This window comes from Nannobrachium achirus (genome assembly GCF_963921795.1).
Source record: "Nannobrachium achirus genome assembly, chromosome: 14".
Lineage (NCBI taxonomy): Eukaryota > Metazoa > Chordata > Actinopteri > Myctophiformes > Myctophidae > Nannobrachium > Nannobrachium achirus.
In genome coordinates, this window is record NC_137821.1 from 54713065 (window position 1) to 54729129 (window position 16065).

A 16065-nucleotide genomic window follows, 5' to 3' on the forward strand; every position below is an offset into this window, starting at 1 on the left:
TTTGACCGCAGACCCCCATCTAACATTTTTTCAAAAACAGCAAATCTACAAGCTCATAGAGTGGCACTCGGAACCGCGCTATGAGCTTGTATATCTGCTATTTTGTAATAGCTAAAGTATAAAATAATGGTTAAAGTGGTTAAAATCAAAAGTGATCACTTTCCAGGTCCAAATGGGATAAGAGATTAATGTTCTACTTCTGGTCTCTTGAGGCCTCTGACAGACATTTAAAGCATGTGCTTGGTGGTTTTGATGGTTTTGAAGAAGTGTGTCTGAGACCTGAACCCACAAGACACAAATAAAGGAAATCAATTGAAGTTGGCCAAGTCTTTCATCAACAACTTTACAAGGCCACAGTGTGCCAATCTTTTTATTTTATTTTTTAATTTTTTTTTATAACATTTTTATCCCACGATTTTGTCACCCAGTGCCAATTGCCTTAACTGTAATCCTGGGCTCTGCTCTCCCTCTGCCATGCCTGGGGAGACAACCGACTGACCTCATGCTTCCTTCTATGCATGAGTAGTCCAAGTTGCTTATTTTCACCCGACAGGGGGGATTTCCCCAGTATGGACGTAGCGCGTAGAAGGAACACGCTATTCCAACCAGTTCCTTTCCCCTCCATCAGGCGCCCCGGCTGGCCAGGGGGAGGCAGTGTAGAGACCAGGATTAATGCATGTTTTTGTGAGGGTATCAACCCTAGGAGACACGGGAGAACATGCAAACTCCACACAGAAAGGCCCTTTCGCCAACCCCACCTAGGGTGTGGGCACTGATGACGCAGAGGAGGGAACACGCCCCCCAGCGCCCACAGCGTCCCCCGGCGGGAATCGAACCCGAGACCTTCTATGTAGCTGTGAGGCGACAGCGCTACCAACGGAGTCACCGTGTCCCGGAGTGTGCTAATTTTTTACCCATTTAGAACGGGTACACATTCTTGTGTATCATTATTTTATGCTTTAACTATTGAAAAATAGCAGATATACAAGCTCACAGCGCTGCACCGAGTGCCGCGCTGCGAGCTTGTAGATCTGCTATTTTTGAAAAATCACGAAAATTAGAATTTTGACCCGATTCTATAAGTGTCTTTTGAATCCTTCTGAGATTTTTTGAAAAACCTATGTTTCTATGTCAGCGATCTGGCCAGCCATCATCAAAGAAAAGGTCCTTTTCACTTAACTGGAGCTCAGTTAGTCTGTTCTTGAGAGACTACTATTTCAGTGGTTCTCAAACTTTTTCATGTCAAGGACCCCCAAAACGATATTTATTTGGCCACGGACCCCCCCATCTCAAAATATTTAGTTCCAGGGTCCCCCCCAGAAGCAAAATTTGAATTACAAACGTTCACTTTGAAAATACATACATTCAAAGATTTGCACACATTTTCACGACTTTTTCAAAAAAATAGCAGATCTACAAGCTTGTATATCTGCTATTTTTCACTGGTTAAAGCGTTCAATAATTTTAGGCATAAAACGGGTTAACTCGACGTCTCCTCGTTGACGGCGGTGATGACCAACGGGGCCGTGTTCCTCCCCTCGTCGCTGACACTCGGGCTGAGGAACGGGAAGAGCCTCTCGGTGAAGCGGTGCCCGGCGAAGGAGTACATGTGGGACTTGTCCTCCACGTTGAAGAAAGACACCGTGCCGTCCTCGTAGTCCACGAACACGCCGACCGTCCGCGGCTTCCCCCGCAGACGGAGGAGGACCGAGGGCGACTCCAGGGCCCGGTACTCGTCGCCGCCCCGGAGCCTCACCGTCCAATAGCCGTTGTCCGGCGTGGACGTGATCATGCCCTTCCTGTTGATGGACTCTCTGACCACGCCCACGTCCCAGAAGGTCTTTGCTCCCACATGGACCTGATGGAAGATCAGAGAGAAAGCGTCAATGGCGGGGACGTGCAGGGAATGTTAGAGAGCTGACGTTTCTAAAAGGGCCTTTTGGTGAAAATATTGAAAATAGCTGACCTCCAAGCTCACAACGCGTCGCGCTGCGACGCGTTGTGAGCTTGGAGGTCGGCTATTTTCGGTACCTGATACCACACTGAACTAAGCATATCGTCGTTGGCGGGTGGAAACCTTGTATGTCCAAAACCGTTTGTTTTGTATTTATCATTTAAAAATGATTTAAGCTAGTGAAAACAGCCGATCTACAAGCACACAACACCTCGCACCGCTAGGCGTTGTGTGCTTGTAGATCAGCTGTTTTCACTACTTTTGTAAGCAGGTCTTTACTTTGCGAAAGAACATACACATTTGAAACTTGGAGATACGAGGTTTCCACACGACAACGACGATATAGTGAATACTGGAGATGTGGCGTAACGGCATGGATTTCTACACATGCAGAGATGGCAATTCTTTCAACATGATGCCGCAAGTTCAGGAGAGTTTGGACCAGGCAATTCTCTTGAATGCTGCCTTCAGTGATGGCATGGAAATTGAGAATTTTAATTTCTTTCACCATAGTGAAAACTGCATTCATGGTCTGGAGAGGGCACTTTTTACAGACGGGTAAAAGGGGAGGGGCTCAATCCCCCTTTGATGGCTATGTGTGCACGTGCCTGGTCAATGGGAACTGCGATCTACGGTCAGAGTTGATACAACGCAGTAGAGTCTGCATTGTTGATAGGCTCAGAGCAGGGATGATGCATGGAGACATGGAGTGAAAATGTGAACCACGACCATATCTATAGGCCGGCCTTCAATTTGTAGATATCAACCCCCTTTCCGAAGACAATTTCGGACGTCGGAAGGAGTATCGAGTATGTATGTATGTATTACACTTTCGGTCTGAGAGCTAAGAAGGACTTAGTCACATTAAACCGATGCTCTATGTTGGGCAGATTGTCAAGTATACAGTATTTCGTTATAATATTCATTCATTTTGTTCTCATTTCTTTTTAAATAGTGAAAATATCAGCTCTATTCCTTGCCCCACAACCAAATATAAAGGTAAATTGAACCCTTCCAGAAGGCTGACTGTGAACTGCTTCAGTGCCACTTTTTAAAGACGACATGTGCAGCGGCTATGAACGGCAGCGGCCGTGCGCACAATGGACGCGTGCAGCGCGCACAGACCGATCAAAAAGCAGGTAAATACAATTGATTTAATATTGGCAATTAATCGCCATTATTTATGGAAACCTCTGGCATCCATCGTGTTGACAAACACTTTAGAGCACGGTTCACCTAAAGTCTCACCTCACCGTGGCCACTGCGGCGCTTCCTATTATTCACATAGATTCAGCGAAAGACTTTTAATAATGAAGAACCTCATTGGAGCCTACAAATAGCCTCCCAAGTGGGCGCCGGTTCTGACGGCAAATCTCGCGAACGTCCTGTTTACTGGTGCTATAGATCCCGCGAGAGTGTGTTGCCGGGACAGATAAGTAAAGTTGATTTTCTCCTTTTTTGTGTCGCTGAAAAAAGCCACTTTAGTATGACAATGTTGTTAATATTATGTGGCTTGTGACGATCGGGTCCAATATTTAGTTCCATTTAGTGACCATGGAGCAAAATAATAGTTCAGAAGCTGTGTTCACGTTAGCTCTCTCATTGTAAATGAATAGACTCCAAACATGCTTCCGCCTCCTAAAAAGGCATCCACCTACGTCACGCAGAAACGGGAAGTACGGGTCTGTCCCGCCATAGACATAGAAAGGTAGACGCCTCCTTCGGCTAGGGAATCGTCATCGCTTCCGTGTTCATGCTTCCGCGTGCGTCACACATACGGAAGTCGGTAAGCCAATCAGAGGCAGGTGGGGGCTGGTCTTTACGTATGCAGCCTGTAAGAACAGCTGAGCAGCGCAACATCGGAACTGGCTCTGGTTGAATTGAATTGTGGTCCTTGGATAAGTCCCGGAAAAGACACGCTGTGATTGGCCAGTAGTCACTTTGACTGATAGCGTTCCCTTAGTTTTTCCAGGAAGTTCGGACTAGAACTTTTGCACATCGCTCCAATTAACTGCAGAGGCAAACGAGGCATCTAGCTCTTTATATCTGTGTGTCCCGCCCTCTTGCTATCGCCCTCTTGGATTCAGCTTGAGGACCAAAGAACGACACTGACCTGGAAGTAGAACCTCCCAGCCAGGAAGCCCCTCTTTCCCAGAATGCAGAGCACGGGGTCAAAGCGCTGGGGGTTGTCGGGCAGGACGTGCATCAGGTCACCTCGGCCCACCTGCTTCCCGTCGGCCGACAGCACGATGTTAGGGTGGGCTGTGTCTGGGTCCAACACCACGTCGACTGGTGGGAGGCATGAGGGCATCGGATAAGTGCATGAATACATGCTATGCATGGGTTGAATTTGTGAATGAAGAAATGCATGGAAAAATTCAATCAATCAATCAATCAAGCAGTGGTGGAAAAAGTACTCATATTTTGCTTAAGTATAAGTATCAATACTGCAATATAGAATTACTCTGTAAGGGTGCCCTCACACTAAAATACCTATGAGAGTGGAATCCGCGTTCTGCCGATGCATTTCAATGAGAGTGAAGCGGTTTCATGCCAGCAGAGGATTTCCGCAAAAAACGCTCCCTTATCATTGAAATGCATTGGCGGAACGCGGATTCCACTCTCATAGGTATTTTGGTGTGAGGGCACCCTTACAAGTAAAAGTCTGGAATTCAATATGTACTTGAGTAAAAGTATGAAAGTATTGGCATCAAGATGTACTTAAAGTACCAAAAGTAAAAGTACAAAATGTTTGAAAATAGCAGATCTACAAGCTCACAATACGTGGATTAATGTATGTTTTATAATATAATGATTAATATCTGTAAAGTAACGTTTTCAAATAATTCTAGTGGAGTAAAAGTACAATATTTGGATCCGAGATGTAGTGGAGCAGAAGTAAAAGTACTGGAAATTGTTCATACTCAGATAATTCAAAATTCTACTTAACTACATTACTTAAGTAAATGTATTTAGTTACTTTACACCACTGTGCATTGGTTGATTTTGTGAATGAAGAAATGCATGGAAAATGTCAATCAATCAATCAATCAATCAATCAATCAATCAATCAATCAAATAATGTATGGAATGAATGAATGAATGACTGAATGAATGAGTCAAAATGTTATAACAAACAGTGGGCCCTATTATGATCCAGGTCTTATGCCTTAACTTCTTTACCTTTTTTTCACTATTTTGAAAAATATTTTTAAATACTTCAAATGCTGATCTACATCTGCACATTGTGAACTTGCAGATCAGCTATTTGAAATATTTAAAAAACAAAAACAAAATAGTAAAAAAAGGCAAAGAAGTTAAGGCATAAGGCATAAGATCTGGATCATAATAGGGCCCTTTGGGCCTAATGTCACCATCAATCAGGGATGATGTTATGAGGAATGAACAGATCAATTATTGAATTAATTTCCCTCAAATAATTGGTATAACAAATACAGTGGGATGTAATGAGTGCATGTAATGAGTGAAAAAATGAATGAATGAATGAAAGGTTGACATCATCAATCATCTCATATTGTGAGTACAACAATGACACATATAACATAACACATTTGATAAATAAATGTTTTGAAATTAAGTCATACTTGCATATTTTTGCATCCTCTTCAACTCTGCCATAAAAAAAAGAATATGTAATCCCTCAGAAACAGAAACCATGAATAAAACATTAAGCATTAACATTTTAACATCCAGGTAGATCTACAACTGACCACTTTAGTCACACAATGGTGGTGCACACTGCACACCATAAATAGCCGATCTACAAGCTCACAATGTGATGCGATGCGTTGTAAGCTGGTTGATATTGCTTGCTATTTTCGCTATTCTCAAAATGTGTTGGCATTTTTTAGACATATTTATAACATGTTTTATGCAGACAAATATTACGAAGAAAATAGAGCAGTACATCCGCAGAGCTTCCCAGCAAATACCAGTAATGTCGCCGGAATGAACGTCGCCGGGAAACGGGGGGTGCGTTCGGAAATGCGCACCGGGTGGGGCAGCGGTGCGCTTTTTCAGTCTGAGCTTTTCAGAAGGTAAACCTTCTGAAAAGCAGCAGTTGCCCTCTATGGTCACGGTATCACATGTTAATGCAAGCAACAAACATGTACAGTAGGACACACAATCACAGTATGCCTTCTTCAGTATCAACATGAATTAATATTCATTTTATAATTTACCCCAGAATTAAATTCAGAGTTCAGAATGAAAAAGTGCACCGAACACACCCCCCGTTTCCCAGTGACCTTCGTTCCGGCGACATTACCGATTACCTTCCCAGCAAGCACGGTCAGGACCTGGACCAGTCAGTGACGTCTCGATTGGGGCCAGATCAAGTCAAACCATGTCTGATCTAGTCAGATCTGGCCTAGAATATCACCTGATTTCCGATCGAGGCCAGATAAATTATTATAACTGGTCAGATATGTCCCAGAATATAACCTTGCATGCTCATATTTCAACCCACATTACAAACAATAACAATAATCCTATAGTCCATATGAGGTCCTGGTAATGACGTCAAGATCATCCCCATATGGGCTGTGATCTGGCCTGGTTCTGAACGTCACCGGAGTCACCGGAGGATGATAATGTCATCATGACGTCATTTGGCTTGCAGGGTTTGTATTGTTTTGTCTACCTCTGTAAGTTAGGAGCTATATCCATGGGTGCTTCTGTTTTTTGGGGGGACGGTACATGTTCCCCTATCCTCAGAGGCATCGGGCATGTCACCGTTACAATGTTGCCAGCTACATAGTTGCTGCCTTATAGACATCATTTAAATCGCTGAAATAAGGAACCTTAATGTGGCTACCTTATGCAACAGAGGTAAGTGCTCCATCGAGTGGCTGGAAGTTGTCTGTAGCACCTTTAATGTGGCTAAAGCAGTGGTTTTCAACCAGTGGTCCCCGAGGAGCAGTGTTGGGAAAGTTAAAGTTACATGTAACTGAGTTACGTAACTAAGTTACATTTTGCTGTAACTTGCTGGTAACTGAGTTACATTCATATTTCTGTAACTCATCAAGTAACTAAGATACTTTTTGGGTCATTTTTTGCTGAAGTTACAAGTTACACGAAGTTACAAGTGAAGTTATCTATACATACATTTTAGAACTGCAGCCAGCGGTATTTATTTGTTTGTCAGACACGACCAAATGCAGCACTCCAATTGGCTAGGACTGATCACGTGGCACACAGAGTTCTTAACCGGAAGTGCGTCCGGCGGTCAAATATGTCCGACCGGAAACGTGCTGCGGCACAATAGTTCCGCCACAATAGTTCCCCCCCCAAAAACATTTTTTTTTTAATTTATTTATTTTTTTTACTTTTTTTTTCAAAAAACATTTTTTGTTTTTTGAAAAAAAAAAAGATTTTTAGTAAAGAAGCGGGCGTGGACTCTAGATGTGAGCGGCCCGAAGGGCCGTGAACCTCTAGTAATTTTACATTTAAGTTTTGTTAAGTGTCCTCAACAGATCATAATTATTTTTGTTTTACATTATTTTAGGAACACAGATGATTACTAAAGAAAATATCACCCCTTTTGAAATAAAATATAAAACTCAGTTGAGAGGCATATTTCTGCTGGCATGTGACTTTTTTTGTAGGATATTATATTTTGTTTCATGTACACCAAATGTACATTCTCAATTACTCAAGTTACTCAAGTTACTTTTTACTTGAAACTTTATAAGTTACATTTCTCCAGGGGTAGGCCTATAACTTTAACTTGATCAAGTTACTGCCATGGTGAGTTACTTGTAACTGTACAAGTTACGCTTTCAAAGTAACTTCCCCAACACTGCTGAGGAGGTTCCAGGTGGTCCAGATCTCTTGCAAGTGTAACATTTTACGCTCTCAAGAGTTACATTATTGTTAAACATTGTTAAACAATTAGAAAAAGTAGAATTGTCATTTCGATCAATGTTTGTCTGTCATCTCTCCTATGGTACCAACATCAATACAGCATAGAGGAATTGCGGGCAAAACCAACGACAACAAAATATTCTATTCTAAGCCTTGGGTCTGAGAGGCTAAATCTCATCAAAATCGTGTTCCGCTGCTCAAATGCAGAATAATTAATGGACCTTGATGTGAAAAGAGTTGAAAACCACTGTGCTAAAGTCATGCGCTACCCTTTGAGCTGCACACAGGACCACATGACCATCCTCACCTTGGTCCTTCAGCCGCTCCAGCTCGTTCCTCAGTGTGTCGTCCATCTTGGAGACCGCTCTCCTCACAGTTCCCACGCACAGGTCAGAGCTGACACCAGTCTCAGCCCATTCTCTGGAGGGAGGAAGTGAGCTGAGAGACGGGAACCTCTGTAACCGAGCATAAAAGAGTGAATAGGCTATAAAGCATGCATTAACAAGGTATCAAGTGGTGTAAAGTACATTTACTTAAAGGAGTAATTCATCCCCAAAATAACTTTTTTTCTATTGATTACTTAACCAATGGAGACTTGAGTTCAATAATATTTATTTTTTTATTTGTCGCATTCCCAAGGCAAAACAATGATTTTAATAAATTTACCTCCATTGATTCCGGATGGGGACCCGAATGGATTTGGGTCCCCATCCAGAATCAATACATTTATTGTAATAACATTTTAGTCTTAGGAATGCGACAAATAAATACAAATATTATTGAACTCAAGTCTCCATGGCATGAGTAATCAATAGGAAAAAAAATCATTTTTTCCTTTTTTTCCCTGTTGATTACTCACACCATGGAGACTTGACAATAATTTTATTAAAATAAAATTTCCCCGATTGATTCCAGATGGAGACCCAAATGCCTTTGGGTCCCCATCCATGGGGGGTAAATTTACTATATCGCCGATCTACAAACTCACAACATGTCGCACTGCGAGACGGCGTGAACTTGCTGACCGGCTATTTTCGGAGAGTGACACCAGCACAGAACCAAGCATAAAATGACTTGTCTTTTTAGTTCTACTGGATCTCCTCTCCACTAGTCACTCTCTAACATTTTAGTCTAGTTTTTATTTGTTGACGAAATTGGCAGTATATTTAGTCTACTGTATTTAGTTTTAGTCATCATAGCTTCATTTTTATTTTGTTTTTGTCAGTGAAAAATGCAGTCGACGAACATTTTGCGTCATAGTTTTAGCTGGCAGAATCAACATATCCTGACAGCAACATTGGGGACTTGAAGCTCTGACGATTGTCAGGATGGCAACGCCAGGCGGAGTACGGCTGCTATGACGCAATCGCCGTAGCAGTCAAAATCGTTAAGCAAACAGCCGTCGGCGACGGGTTCCCACCCCTTTTACTGAACTCTTTGGTTCCCATGGCGACGCGTCTATGCAGAAGACACTGTAGCCACTACGTGGAAAGGGAGCTTGTGCCGTTGTAGGGACGGCTGCGACGGCGAGATTGATGGAGTATTTTATTAGACAAAAATGGAGAACAGTACAAGTATAGTCAACACAATTGAAATGTAGTACAGTCCAAGTACAGTTAAACACCCTGCCTAAAAGGAACATCCCAAATAAGACCTTTTACAGTCTTTTTTTACGTTGGAAGCCCTCTGTATTTAATTCATGGACATAATAAATAGCACGCAAAGAAAACATTAAATAATATCGCAGTTATAAAAACACTTTATGTGCAGGATAGGGGAAACAAGGGGTGGGGCTCACTTCTCGCCTGTATGGGAGAAGTGATAACTACCTCCGTCTCTGGCCTCCTGAAAGGTGAATTTTCAGGGCAGTTTTGAATGATGGCAGCGAGCTTCATGTTTTCAGGGAGGTAGTCAAGGTTTATCTATCGAGCGCTGATCATTTCCGGGTTGCCGTATAGCCATCTGCCGTAACCGTCGGAGCTTAAACGATTCAGAAACGGTACACATTATTGTGTATCATTATTTTATGCTTTAACTATTGAAAAATAGCAGATATACAAGCTCACAGCGCGGCACCAAGTGCCGCGCTGCGAGCTTGTAGATCTGCTATTTTTGAAAAATCATGAAAATTTGAATTTTGACCTGATTCTATAAGTGTCTTTTGAAACCTTCGAAGGTTTTTTGGAAAAACCCTATGTTTCTATGTCAGCAATCTGGCCAGCCATCGTCAAAGAAAAGATCCTTTTCACTTAACTGGAGCTCAGTTAGTCTGTTCTCGAGAGACTAACTATGTCAGTGGTTCTCAAACCTTTTCACGTGAAGGACCCCCAAAATGATATTTATTTGGCCACGGACCCCCATCTCAAAACATTTAGTTCCAGGGACCACCCAGGAGTAAAATTTTAGTTGCAAACGTTCGCTTTAAAAATACATAGGCCTACGTTCAAAGATTTGCACACATTTTCACAACTTTTTCAAAAATAGCAGATCTACAAGCTCGCAGCGCGGCACTCGGTGCCGCGCTGTGAGCTTGTATATCTGCTATTTTTCAATAGCTAAAGCATTCAATAATTCTATAGGCCTAAATGGGTTCGCTAATTTCTTTCCCATGTACCTGCAGCAGGTGGAGGTGGTCCTCCGTGTGCTGCAGCAGCTCCAGCTCTCCGCTCCTCCTCTGGAGCTCAGAGATCTCCTCCTCCAGCTCCACGAGGAGGCCCTCGGCCCTCCTCTCAGCCTCCCTCTGCTTCTCCTCCATCTCCTCGTTGGCCTGCGCCTGGCTGCTCTCCACGGCGCTCGTCAGAGTCGCAAAGACGCGGTCGCTGTCCACCTTCTCTGCCTTTGCGCTCGCCTTAAGTCGGGAACGGAATCGTTGTTATTCTCAAAAATGTCACTGTATTATAACATTATCATCCCCAATAAATCTAGTAAAGTTATTTTTATCCATGAAATAAATATTGAAATTATTTGTGTTATTTTGATGTAAAACAATAAGAAAATCTGGTGATTTTGTGCTACTGTATCATACTTTTAAATGGTAAATGGTGCATATATATGTGCGTGTGCGTGCGTGCGTGCATGCGTGCGTGTGTGTGTGTGTGTGTGTGTGTGTGTGTGTGTGTGTGTGTATTAACCACTGAAACTAGTCTAAGAATTAGAGAACTGTACTTCGACTAAGGCTGGGAAATATATCGAAAAATTATCGATATTGAGGTATCAACATACGAGGTATACATGCTTGCACACTATGCATGCACTTAGCACATGCAAAAAAGCTGTCCATCTGTAACCAGGTGTGATTATTTCAATAAAATCATTGTTGGAAAATGGAAATAAGGCATTTCATTTCTTTATTCTATGTGCAGTGTGCATGCATGGCTAAGCTATTCATTATCTGGGTTAGGCAGGCAGTGGACCTAAAGCACTAATATTGTGAGTAACATTATTAATATTGAAGGCTTTCCTAATATCGCCCAGCCTTAACTTCAACCTCTTTTTTCTGCTTTCCGTGTACACCAAATCTCAGCCAGAAGAAGGCGATCTAGGAGCTCACATTTATACAAGTGTAACAGTGGGAGAGGTTCAGACCAGAACTCACTCTGCTCTGCTCCAAACATTGTTTAATCTCCTCTGCTTTCTTCAGTCGGTCCTGGATCAGCTGCTCAAACTCGGCTTCCTTCTCCTTCATCTGAACCTGAACCACACACATTGCTCTCAGTTTTATTAAATTGTTACTGTCGGACAGAAACCTCTTATCTCCAGGTTTCAAATGTGTAGATTTTTTCGCAAAGCAAAGCCCTGCTTCATCATACAACGCCGTCACACAACAGTATAGTGAAAACAGCAGATCTACAAGCACACAACGTGCGAGGCGTTGTGTGCTTGTAGATCGGCTGTTTTCACTAGTTTAACTAATTTTTTAAAATGGTAAATACAAAACCAACGGTTTTGGACATACAAGGTTTTCACCCGACAGCGACGATATCCATAGATATGATGGATCTCATGTATGCTCATGTGCTGGTGTGGCGACCACCCAGAAGCAACATCTTAGTTACAAATGTTCGCTTAAAAACCTTTAGACTTTTCCAAAATAGCACATCTACAAGCTCGCAGCCACGCTTGTGAGCTATAGTAGATCTGCTATTTTTCAATAGCTGAAGTATTAAATAATTAAGGCCCAAACATGGAGCGATCCACAGTGATCTCCGTACCTTTATCTCCCCGCTCTCCTCCTCTATGGTGACGGCGCGATGGCTCTTGTGCTCCGTCTCCGTGCAGAAGCGACACACGCACGTCCCGTCGTCCCTGCAGAACATCTCCAGCAGCCTGGAGGCAGGGGTGGGAGATATGGAAGATATCACAATATTCTTCCAAGCGGTATCGTGATACACTGTCTTATCACGATGTTGCTTTTTATGGTTATTTTTCAAGTTACCTAACAGTACAACCACCTACATGGTAACAAAACCTAAAAGAAGAAGGGCCATTTAGACCAGCGGCCCTCAAAGTGGGGTCCAGGGACTCTCTGGGTTACTATTGGGAGGTCTAAATTGACCCTTACAAGTATGATTATTAAACCACTAAATACAAATTAAACCAAATGGACCATTACGGGTCACCACCACAAGTATGTAACTCTGACAGTATACAAATGAAACCAAATGGACCCTTACGGGTCCATTTGGTTTCATTTGTATAATGTCAGAGTTAAGGGGAGACCGTGCCATTTTAAAGTTTGGAAACTACTGATTTAGACCAAAATGTAGGTTTGAATGCATTCTGCAATGAATCTCTTTAACAATTCAACAGGATTTGTTTATATAATTAAGGCTCCCTCATTGTATCACAATATAAACCAGGGTTCCCCAATAGGCCGCGGGGGGCTACTGTCTGGCCCACACCAACCCCAGTAATAATGGTGTTATAAGAGCAGCAACAACACTAGTATACTGTCGTTGTCGGGTGGAAATCTCGTATCTCCAAATGTGTACGTTCTTTCGCAAATCATACAAGGCCGTCGCACAAAAGTAGTGAAAACAGCAGATCTACAAGCACCCAACGCTTCGCGCCGCGAGGTGTTGTGTGCTTGTAGATCGGCTGTTTTCACTAGTTTAAATCATTTTTAAAATGATAAATTCAAAAGGAACGGTTTTGGACAGAGATTTTCACCCGACAACGACGAAAACTGACGCTGGAGTAGCGGGAACGCCAGCGTCGCCCCCTGCAATGTTGTGGCCCTCGGCTTGGCACCCTAGACATAATTCGGCCCTTGGGAAAAACTAATTGGGGAACCCTGCTATATAAGATATCTCTGAAAAGGCATATCGTGGAGACATTGTATCGTCGCAACAATATTCATCACCATATCGCCCACCCCTACCTGGAGTGCTTGGTGCAGATCCTGTCCTCCAGGTTGTCCACGGGGTCGATCAGCTTGTGGCGAGCCAGCGCCGCCACGTGCCGGTGAGGCTCCAGGTGGTCGTGGCAGTACGACGTCAGACACACCAGACACGACTTCAGGGCCCGGAGCTGCGCCACGGTCCCCGCCAGGCAGACGTCGCACGCCACCTCGCCCGGCACTAGGGCTGTCACGATTATGACATTTTACACAATGATTATTTGACTCTCAAATAGTTGCGATTAACGATTTCATTGTGTTTTGGTTGTTGACAATTACATTTATGTTTGGCTCGTAGGCTTTGAAGTTGCACATGCATAGAAGATATGACACATAACCTAATACAAAGAAATGACTGACATATTTGACAACTTTATACTTAACAAAGAACATTGATAGTGGAAATAGCCAATCTACAAGCTCACGTAGCATCACAACATGTTGTGTGCTATTTCCAAAATTTTTCCACTATTTATGACGATTATGACAAAACAGGGGCGTTTTTATAGGTGGGCCTGGGTGGCACCCATCAATTTTGGCCAAAGAAAAAAAAAATATATATATATTATACAGTATGTTTTTTTTCTCTTTCATTAAATAAAATGTTTTTTTTTTGTTGTTGTTGTTGTGTTTTTTGTGTGATCATCGTCTTGCTTAATATGAATAAATGAACAGTACTTTACAACTGTCGCTCCGATGATGCATGTTTTACACTAGCAGCAGTTGGCTACTGCGTGTTTGGAGGTGAAGTGTTAGTTTATATTTGGATATTAATTATTGTTTATTGATAGTGCCACCCGCACCCGTTTTAACCACCAAAAACCCTAATAATTGACAGTAAAAAAAAAATCCAAAATGTCTCGCCCATGCCGGGCAAGAGTCCCCCCCTGTGCCCACCCTGAAGTTGCCAGGCCCAGCCTATTTCTCTGTTCTGGCTGTCCCCCTGTGACAAAATAATTGCGATTATGACATATAATTGCGATAATTGCGATTAAATGATTATGTAATAGCCTAATTGTGACAGGCCTCACCTGGCGCGACCGTCTGCGGCGGCGGAGGTGCGGATAGCAGCGGGGCCGCCGCCACAGAGCCCACGGCTATCGTTCCGAACATGTCCACAAGCTCTTTAAAGGCGGCGTTGACGCTTATGTCCGGCCGGGAAGGGAACGCTCTTTGACACGCGGGGCACCGGCGGGGACCTCCACCGGCGGGGACCTCCATGCCCGGTGCGCCTTCCCAGGCGCCTCGGAGGCAGGCCTCGCAGAAGTTGTGTCCGCAGGGCGTGGTGACCGGGTCGCTGAGCACCCGCAGGCAGATGGGACACTGGAACTGCTTCTCGCACAGCAGGCTGTCTCGGCTGGCCATGTTCTGACTGGAAAGCGAAAAGAACATCAAATGGGAAGCGTTGAGCAAGTCATTGTTTGATAGGGGAAGTGTAGAGGATACAGAAAGGTCACCGATAATACTGCAATATACACAATGCCAAACAAACAACAGTGACTTTGTGAGAAGAACTCTATATGGTGAAGGTTGTTATATGTTATGGTTAATGTGACCGCCAGGTCGCAAGTTACTATGAAAACCTTCACCGGCTGTCTGTCAGTCCCTCTGTCAGTCAGTCCCTCCGTCTGTCCGTCACGTCACACTTTTGGCCCTTCTCTTATCTCCGGCACCGTTGCCCCTATCCATGCCAAGCTTTGCACGCATACTCGTTCGCTGGCAAACCACAACCTCCGCCCCTGATTTCTCAAATGCCCCTCTTCTAGCGCCACCAGGAGGTTGCTAAGGCCAATGTGTGCATACATGCGACCTGATGGTCGCTTATCTCCCGATTAGGGAGTCTTACTGGTAGTACTTAGGCTACTCACTGATTTCTGTCACAGGGCATGGTTAAGGCCAAGTTACCAAGGTATTTAATAAGATCTCAATCAAGCTGTGTTGCTGACGGCCGAGGCAAACAGTTTTCAACTGTGTTTCATGTGAGCTGTGGTCTGTATTCATGCCTTGCTGGTTGATCTTTTATTTGTATGCTAAAGTATAGGACCTGTGACAATAAATATAATTTGTTGACCTATGGACACGTTTGGACACACAGCTTTATTTGATCACACGTTTCACATCATCTTGGCCGTCGGCATTCAGTAGTGGACTTGGGCACTACACTCACCTTTAAAGGAGTAGTCCAACCAAAAGAATCACTTAAGTTATTTTCTATCAATTACATACCCTATGAAGACTTGAATTCATGCAGATATTTTTCTTTATGTCGCATTCCTGAGCCAATAATTTGATGACCGGGTCAACGGAGACTCCGACGGTTATCAAATTATTGGCTTAGGAATGTGACTTAAACAAAAACATGTGCATGAATTCAAGGCTTTCATGTGTAATTGATAGAATATAATAAATATTTTGAGTGAACTACTCCTTTAAGACATTGCATTTGATTTAATATTGCCTCATATCTTCATCTACCGGCTGTACAGAGCATGAGCAGGCACGTGCACACATAGACATCAAAGGGGGCTTGAGCCCCTGCCCCTTTATCCGTCAGTAAAAAGTGCCCTCTCAAGACCATGAATGCAGTTTTTCCATGCCATACCTGAAGGCAGCTTGTCCAAATTCTCCTGAACTTGAATGCAGCATCTTATGTTGAAAGAATTGCCCTCTCTGTGTAGTTACACCACATCTCCACTTCTCTAGTATTGACTTGATTGTGCTTGGTTCAGTGAATCAGTGTGGTATCACGTAGGGCGACGTGTTGAGAGCTTGGAGGTCTGCTATTTCCGATATTTCCACCAAAAGGGCCTTTTAGAAATGTCAGCCC

At 43.3% G+C, this 16065-nt stretch overlaps 1 protein-coding gene across 1 annotated transcript; it reads right to left on the minus strand.

Annotated features, from left to right (window-relative positions):
• Positions 1–1480: 1480 nt before the first annotated feature.
• Positions 1481–14603, minus strand: LOC308298145 (E3 ubiquitin-protein ligase TRIM39-like; the record flags this gene model as incomplete). Its single annotated transcript, XM_080741701.1, has 9 exons — positions 1481–1858; positions 4068–4243; positions 5560–5586; positions 8148–8295; positions 10455–10688; positions 11436–11531; positions 12052–12166; positions 13221–13425; positions 14270–14603. 9 exons carry the CDS (start codon positions 14601–14603, stop codon positions 1481–1483), a joined length of 1713 nt encoding a protein of 570 aa, XP_080597827.1.
• Positions 14604–16065: the final 1462 nt, after the last annotated feature.